Raw genomic sequence first — 8,961 nt, forward strand, 5'->3', positions numbered from 1 at the left:
GGGCTGCCCATGACAGGCGCTCTGAGCGGTTGAGGGGTTCAGTGCCTTGCTCAGGGGCACCTCGGCAGTGCCCAGGAGGTGAACTGGCACCTCTCCAGCTACCAGTCCACACTCCATGTTTTGGTCCGGACGGGGACTTGAACAGGCGACCCTCCGGTTCCCAACCCAAGTCCCTATGGACTGAGCTACTGCCGCCCCCAAACGACACGACACGCTACTACACTCTGCTACACTCGACGTCACACTACTACACTCTGCTACACTCCAGGAAGCTGTTGTCTCTGTTCTGTCGTCTGATTGGTTGCAGGTGTTGAAGCTGTCGTCTCTGTCCTCTCGTCTGATTGGTTAGACGTGTTGACACTGTTGTCTCTGTCTTGTCGTCTGATTGGTTGCAGGTGTTGAAGCTGTTGTCGATCTCCTATCGGTTGGTGGAGTCCTGGGAGTTCCCCAGTCGGTCCCTGTCCGGAGGTTCTGCTCCCAGAAACCAGATTTCTCCCAAACTGTCTGAATTGAAGACCGGGATCCTGCTGCTGATCAGGGTCAGCACACACACACACACACACACACACACACACACACGCTCACTGTAAACATCAGTCTCACCTGATCAGCTGATCTAACCATGTGATTAACCACCTGATCCTGCAGGCCAATCAGGACGGAGCTGAGGTCTTCCCTGACAGCTCCGCCCTCCAGTTGGCTCCTTATGGGAACTATTATCAGAGTCTGGGCGCCGACGAGTCGCTGCGACGAACGTACGAACTGCTGGCGTGTTTCAAGAAAGACATGCACAAGGTGAGGAAGAGGAGGAGGACGGTGATGATGTCATGATCTAAAATTAATTTAATAATAATAATAAATTTTATTTGTAAGCACTTTTAACAAATGCTCAAAGACAGTTTTTTTTTTAAAAATCATAAAATAGAGCTAAGTCAGAATAAAACTTGAAAACAGCAATAAAACAGTATAAAACACACAAACTTATACATTAAAAGCTGATTTAAAAAGGTGAGTTTTGAGCGTGGTCTTGAATGTTGGGAGGTGTGTGCAGATACAGATGGGTTTGGGGAGTGAGTTCCACAGGGAGGGGGCAGTGATGGAGAAGGCCCTGTCCCCCCAGGTTCGGTGCTTGGTCCGTGCAGGTAGTGAGAGGAGGTCGCGGGAGGGGGTGCGGTGGTGGAGTAGGTGTGTGAGGTAGGAGGGGGCCTGGTTGTTGAGTGCTTTGTGTGTGAGGAGGAGGATTTTGAACTGTATGTGATGTGTGATGGGAAGCCAGTGTAGGCTTTGGAGGACAGGGGTGATGTGGTCTCGGGAGCGGGTGTGGGTGAGCAGGCGGGCAGCGGAGTTCTGGATGTATTGAAGTTTATTGAGGAGTTTGAATGATGAGCCATAGAGGATGCTATTTCAGTAGTCCAGTCTGGATGTGATAAATGCGCGGATGAGGGTTTCTGCAGCAGAGAAGGTGAGTGAGGGGCGGAGACGGGCGATGTTCTTGAGGTGGAAGAAGGCAGTCCTGGTGAAGTGATTGATGTGGTGATCAAACCTTAGCTGGCTGTCAGAGATGACTCCTAGGTTACGGGTGTGTGGTGAGGGAGACAGAGTGCAGTTATCGAAGGTGAGGCAGAGGTTGTGGGTGGCTTTGGTGCCGGATGTGGGGTCAATGATGATTATGTCCGATTTGTCACTGTTCAGTTGGAGATAGTTTGTTTGCATCCATGATGTTTTTTCAGTGAGACAGTTGGTGAGTGTGGAGTGGGTGGTGTTGGTGATGGCGTGGTGGGGGAGGTGCAGTTGTTTATACTGATGAACTGGTGTCGGTTGGTGAGGTAGGAGTGAATCCAGGAGAGTGCTGTGCCGGTGATGTGGAGAGATGATTCCAGTTGGGAGAACAGGATGGAGTGATTGATAGTGTCGAAGGCTGCTGTGAGGTCAAGGAGGATGAGTATGTTGAGGTGTCCGGAGTCTAAGGAGGATTTAGAACCAAATGTAGTTGCAGAACGTTCACGCTGCACAGGACGAACAGAACACGGAGACTTGTGGGCAGAGTCAGGTCTCTGCAAACACGAGGGAACAGCTGTGGACGTCGGGGGGCAGTCCAAGCTCTCCTCACCTTCGTCTGGCTGGGTAGTGGGAGGAAGTGATGAGCGGTGTTCATCTCATGGTCCACCGCACTTCCTCCTACCCCATGTGTTCCTCTCTGATGGTGACGTGTATCTGTCGTGAACGTTCCACTAACAAAGAATAAACATGGCCGCTGTGTCACTGTTAATGATGATGTCATAGTGATGATGGTAAATGGACCTGCATTTGTATAGCACCTTTCTAATCATTCGACCACTTAAAGCGCTTTTTACACTACGGGTCACATTCACCCATTCACACACACATTCACACACTGGTGGCCGTGGCTACCTTACAAGGTGCCACCTTATATTCAGTTTAAACACACTCACACACCGATGGAAGCATCATCGGGAGCTATTTGAGGTTCAGTATCTTGCAGACTGGAGAAGCCAGGGTTCGAACCACCGATCTTCCGATTGGTGGACAACCCGCTCTATCTCTGAGCCACAGATGATGATGATGTTTGTGTTTCCAGGTGGAGACCTACCTGACGGTGGCTAAATGTCGACTCTCTCCTGAGGCCAACTGTACCCTGTAGCCCCGCCTCTCCAGCATGAAGACACGCTCCCATGTGGATGATGTAATGCTGTGTGTTCTGTAGTCCCGCCCACATGTTTTCTGACTCTGCTAATTAGCATTAGCATTTGTGTTAGCCACAGTGTTAGCCTGTGTTCAGTTGTTTGTTGGAGCAGGTGTTATTATGATGACAGCCATCAACAGGAAGTGATGTCATACTGTCACCATGTGTAATAAAGTGTGTGCTGTGTTGCATTCAAACATGTCTCTGTTTGTGTCGTCAGCCTTGTGTTCCCCCTGATGTCTGAGGGAACAGTTGCTCCTGATGTCTGAGGGAACATTCCTCCTGATGTCTGAGGGAACAGTTCCTCCTGATATCTGTGGGAACAGTTCCTCCTGATGCCTGAGGGAACAGTTCCTCCTGATATCTGTGGGAACAGTTCCTCCTGATGCCTGAGGGAACAGTTCCTCCTGATGTCTGAGGGAACAGTTCCTCATGATGTCTGAGTGAACAGTTCCCCCTGATGTCTGAGGGAACAGTTCCTCCTGATGCCTGAGGGAACAGTTCCTCCTGATATCTGTGGGAACAGTTCCTCCTGATGCCTGAGGGAACAGTTCCTCCTGATGTCTGAGGGAACAGTTGCTCCTGATGTCTGAGGGAACAGTTCCTCCTGGTGTCTGAGGGAACAGTTCCCCCTGATGTCTGAGGGAACAGTTCCTCCTGATGTCTGAGGGAACAGTTCCTCCTGGTGTCTGAAGGGAACAGTTCCCCCTGATGTCTAAGGGAACAGATCCTCCTGATGTCTGTGGGAACATTCCTCCTGATGTCTGAGGGAACAGTTCCCCCTGATGTCTGAGGGAACAGTTCCCCCTGATGTCTGAGTGAACAGTTCCTCCTGGTGTCTGAAGGGAACAGTTCCCCCTGATGTCTAAGGGAACAGTTCCTCCTGATGTCTGTGGGAACATTCCTCCTGATGTCTGAGGGAACATTTCCTCCTGATGTCTGAGGGAACAGTTCCTCCTGATGTCTGAGTGAACAGTTCCCCCTGATGTCTGAGTGAACAGTTCCTCCTGATGTCTGAGGGAACAGTTCCTCCTGATGTCTGAGGGAACAGTTCCCCCTGATGTCTGAGGGAACAGTTCATCCTGATGTCTGAGGGAACAGTTCCCCCTGATGTCTGAGTGAACAGTTCCTCCTGATGTATGTGGGAACATTCCTCCTGATGTCTGAGGGAACAGTTCCTCCTGATGTCTGAGTGAACAGTTCCCCCTGATGTCTGAGGGAACAGTTCCTCCTGATATCTGTGGGAACAGTTCCCCCTGATGTCTGAGGGAACAGTTCCCCCTGATGTCTGAGTGAACAGTTCCCCCTGATGTCTGAGGGAACAGACCCTCCTGATATCTGTGGGAACAGTTCCCCTTGATGTCTGAGGGAACAGTTCCTCCTGGTGTCTGAGTGAACAGTTCCTCCTGATGTCTGAGGGAACATTCCTCCTGATGTCTGAGTGAACAGTGAACAGTTCCTCCTGATGTCTGAGTGAACATTCCCTCTGATGTCTGAAACAAACATGTGACAGCAGAGTCATGTTTTAGTCACTGATTGTTTTTTTTTGTTTTTTTAAAGATATTTTTTTGGCCATTTTACCTTTAATGGACAGGACAGGTAAGCGTGAAAGGGGGAGAGAGAGAGAGAGAGAGAGAGAGAGAGAGAGAGGGGATGACATGCAGCAAAGGGCCACAGTCTGGATTTGAACCCGGGCCGCTGCGGCAACAGCCTTGTACATGGGGCGCCTGCTCTACCACTAAGCCACCGACGCCCTAGTCACTGATTGTTTTAAATGATTGATGGATTGTGAGAGTGTAGGTCTTCATGTGGACAGTAGGGACATGTCCCTACCAATGTCTTGGGAGGACAGAATTGTCCCTACAAATGTCTCAGTGAATGTGTTCACAATGTCCTCATACTGGGGACAAATCACTTCTCTTATTGATTCATTACAGATATTTTACATCCATCTATGTTTCTCTCCCCCATGTCCCTTTAGGGACTCCGTAGTTCACTGCCAACGTCTCCAAAGATTAATCAGCAAATTAAATAAAAAAACAATAAATTTTTCAAAACTTTGATGTTTGAAAGTTAAAAGTTTAAAAAAAGTCTCCGATGTGATTGGTCATATTTTACAAGCAACGTAAGATAAAATGATTTTTATGCAATGTCACTATTTTAAGGTCAGATTTGGTTGTGTGTGTGTGTGTTTGCTTTTCTGACAGAAGCGTTTGTTACATGTGATGTGTTCAAGGACCGTCAGAAATTCATAAATTCCTGTGTTTACAGTTTCTGGCTGATAGATGAAGTAATTTTGGTGACTTAAAGAAAACCCTCAATGTTTTCTTTAAAAATCTGTAGTAGAATATAAAAAACAAATACAAACACTTAAATCTGTATGCTCCTCCTCTAAAACAATTCCAGTGCTTAACAAAATTATTTGACATGCCTCCACCCTTTAGCTCCACCTCTCCCTCTCCTCACAAGTAACGAACAGTCTCTCAACAGTCCGGTTTTCGTTTAATAAACTCATCTGTGACGTCACCAGAAGGCGACTAAACACGATGTCACCAGCAGTAGGCGCATCAGCTACTTCGTCTTTTTCCGTTGACAGACAGTCGTCCATCTCCGCCTCGGCATTCTTCGGCTGTGTTCGGCTGGTAACGGTCGGTGTGTTCAAATGTTCGGCCGCAGCTCCTCCTGGAGACTCCTGTAAAGAAAGAGCCGAGAGAAAAGAGCAGGCAGACGGAGCGTGGAAGCGGAATGACGGTGCTGCAGGAACCTGTCCAGGTAAAATCACACCTTTACGTCGTTGTCACGAGCGGAGAGCCGAGTATTTGTCAAGCCCGTGCTGCCTGCTCCGTCCCGGCCTCAGCGGCTGCTCGGGTCCGCGGTGTGAGAGCTGTCTCCCCGCCACAGGCCCCGCAAAGCGCCGCTAGCAGCACGGAAGGTTTTCACTGTGTTTAAAATGTCGATGATTACAGTGAGGTTTGGTCTGCCAGGGGGCCGTGTGGTCCCAGATTTTAACATCAGGTTAGTTCGTTTGCTAACGTCAGCTGGGTCTCAGTTCAAGCAGATTAGGTCACACCAGACCCCTTTTAAAAATATGCCAGTTTAATGTTTCCGTTGGCGTCAGTTACAAAGTAAACCGAGTACAATCATTTCTGTTACTGTTTGTGATTTGTTTGGCGCCGCTCGTCGCTTCGGCTGAGACGTAAAACACAAGTTGTGTTTTAGTGAGATTATAAAAGATGAAAGTTGTATGTTGGTGTCCTCGGCTCTGACTGAGGGCGGCAGCAACAGCAGCGCAAACACTTGGTAAAGTTTATAACGAACCAAACACAGTATGTCTTCTGAATCTATCACATGACCTTACTGACGAGTTAAAGGTCTGCTAGAGAGCTGTGTGTGTTTTCTCTGACAAACAGGGACACAATAATCACTAAGATTTCAAATGGAGTTTTGTATTATTAGCTTCGCTAATGCTAGAATGCTAACAGTGGAGTAGTGTTAGCCGGCTAACACCGAGGCTAAGGTTTAGCTGAGCGGCTTCAGTGAGCAGAGTCTCCTCTAAAGTTCAGAAGTGAACATAAACGACTTTAATGTTAATGTGTTCCGGTTGTAACGAGTCTGACTTCAGATCAGCCGCAGCAGACAGGCTAAAGTTAACCAACAACTGGTTAGCCTCTTGATGCTAACGCTAACTCACAGCAGCTAGCTGCCGGTTAACATCAACTACGTTAGCAATCAGCTGGTTTGCTGCCATGTCAGCCACAGTCAGTCCAATAAAGCCAGTAACAACAGACCAGATCAACTAGCAACATGAGCCCAGATCAACCTGTAAAACAGACCACATAAACCAGTAACAACAGCCCAGATAAACCAGTAACAACAGACCACATAAACCAGTAACATCATCCCAGATAAACCAGTAACAACAGCTCAGATAAACCAGTGACAACAGCTCAGATAAACCAGTGACAACAGACCAGATAAACCAGTAACATCAGCCCAGATAAACTAGTAACATCATCCCAGATAAACCAGTAACAACAGACCAGATAAACCAGTAACATCAGCCCAGATAAACTAGTAACATCATCCCAGATACCCCAGTAACAGACCAGATAAACCAGTAACATCAGCCCAGATAAACTAGTAACATCATCCCAGATAAACCAGTAACAACAGACCAGATAAACCAGTAACATCAGCCCAGATAAACTAGTAACATCATCCCAGATAAACCAGTAACAACAGACCAGATAAACCAGTAACATCATCCCAGATAAACCAGTAACATCAGCCCAGATAAACCAGTAACATCATCCCAGATAAACCAGTAACAACAGACCAGATAAACCAGTAACATCAGCCCAGATAAACCAGTAACAACAGACCAGATAAACCAGTAACATCATCCCAGATAAACCAGTAACAGACCAGATAAACCAGTAACATCAGCCCAGATAAACTAGTAACATCATCCCAGATACACCAGTAACAACAGACCAGATAAACCAGTAACATCAGCCCAAATAAACCAGTAACATCATCCCAGATAAACCAGTAACAACAGACCAGATAAACCAGTAACATCATCCCAGATAAACCAGTAACAACAGACTAGATACACCAGTAACATCAGACCAGATAAACCAGTAACAACAGCTCAGGTAAACCAGTAACAACAGCTCAGATAAACCAGTGACAACAGACCCGATAAACAACAGCTCAGATAAACCAGTGACAACAGACCCGATAAACCAATGACAACAGCTCAGATAAACCAGTGACAACAGACCCGATAAACCAATGACAACAGCTCAGATAAACCAGTAACAACAGCTCAGATAAACCAATGACAACAGCTCAGATAAACCAGTAACATCATCCCAGATAAACCAGTAACATCAACCCAGATAAACCAGTAACATCATCCCAGATAAACCAGTAACAACAGACCAGATAAACCAGTAACATCAGCCCAGATAAACCAGTAACATCAGCCCAGATACACCAGTAACAACAGACCAGATAAACCAGTAACAACAACTCACATAAACCAGTAACAACAGCTCAGATAAACCAGTGACAACAGCTCAGATAAACCAGTAACAACAGCTCAGATAAACCAGTAACAACAGCACCATCTAGTGGACAGAAGACGTCATTGACTCTATAATAATAGTTCAGTAATAAAGTGTGTCAGTAAATTATTGATCTGTATAATCACAGATCAATACTTGATGTCTGACTGTTGATCTGATATTGGGACCCTCTGCTGAATTGAGTCAGTCACTGTCAGGTGACATCACCTGTCTGTCCACATTGTGTCTTCAGTCTGTTCGTCCGTCTCATCATGTAAACAAACAGTGGACATGAGACAGGAGACGTCCCCTCTGGACAGGGCTCTGATCTGTCCTCAGGGCTCTGATCTGTCCTCTGTCCTCAAGACTCTGATCTGTCCTCAGGACTCTGATCTGTCCTCTGTCCTCAGGACTCTGATATGTCCTCAGGACTCGGATCTGTCCTCAGGACTCTGATCTGTCCTCAGGACTCTTGACCACAGACTGCAGCTCGTTATCATTAGTCAGACACCTTCAGCTCCCTGATGATCTAGCTGCGGTCAGCTGACACCTGTCTCAGGTTGAGGAGGCGGGGTTTATAGAATCAGTCAGATGTGAGAGTGAAGGACAGGGTTAAACAGAAACATAGCGTCTGACAGAAGACCAGCTCTAAAGGTAAACCACGGCGCTCGTATTAGGCTTGTGCTGGTTTGATTTAAAGCCAAATATCTAACCGAACTGATATATCGAACTATATACCTAATTTTTAGGCATGCACTGAAATGAAAATTTGTGGCTGAAGCCGAATAAAATTAAACGCTTGGCTGAATACCAAATACTAGGGTTGGGAATGATTAACGATCCGACCGGATATCCGGTTTGACAAGTGAGAGATACGGCCGTGTCGGTAGCAGCCTCCTCAATCGATACGAATCAGCCATGAATCCTTAGATGAATCGATTGTAGAGTCATGGATCGGGTNTCGATACGAATCAGCCATGAATCCTTAGATGAATCGATTGTAGAGTCATGGATCGGGTATCGCGAGACTAGCAATCGGTTGACTGGCTTTAACAGTTTGCATCTCTAAAACAAAGCGAGAGCCAGCGGCATGCTCCGTAGCAGGCATTACTGACAACGATAATGGATGTAAACATCAGCGCCAGCTTGACCGGTGGAGCTGAGGAACAGAAGCTAATGCTGGTT

General features: G+C 47.0%; 2 protein-coding genes across 4 annotated transcripts in view; both read left to right on the plus strand.

Annotated features, from left to right (window-relative positions):
- gh1 (growth hormone 1) overlaps window positions 1-2,901 on the plus strand; it is a 4,759-nt gene extending 1,858 nt beyond the window's left edge. The window contains exons 4-6 of the mRNA XM_050069879.1: window positions 396-539; window positions 649-795; window positions 2,600-2,901. Of these exons, the coding sequence (XP_049925836.1) occupies window positions 396-539; window positions 649-795; window positions 2,600-2,662 (354 nt within the window). The 3' untranslated portion in view covers window positions 2,663-2,901. The remainder of the gene's footprint in view (window positions 1-395; window positions 540-648; window positions 796-2,599) is intronic.
- A 2,418-nt stretch (window positions 2,902-5,319) lies between these two features.
- The window catches only part of cdc27 (cell division cycle 27), a 25,578-nt gene continuing 21,936 nt past the window's right edge, over window positions 5,320-8,961 (plus strand). For all 3 annotated transcript variants that reach the window (XM_050069092.1, XM_050069090.1, XM_050069091.1), the window contains exon 1: window positions 5,320-5,476. In XM_050069092.1, coding sequence (XP_049925049.1) covers window positions 5,450-5,476 — 27 coding nt within the window. In that variant the 5' untranslated portion in view covers window positions 5,320-5,449. The remainder of the gene's footprint in view (window positions 5,477-8,961) is intronic.

This window comes from Epinephelus moara, chromosome 18 (assembly GCF_006386435.1).
Source record: "Epinephelus moara isolate mb chromosome 18, YSFRI_EMoa_1.0, whole genome shotgun sequence".
NCBI lineage: Eukaryota > Metazoa > Chordata > Actinopteri > Perciformes > Serranidae > Epinephelus > Epinephelus moara.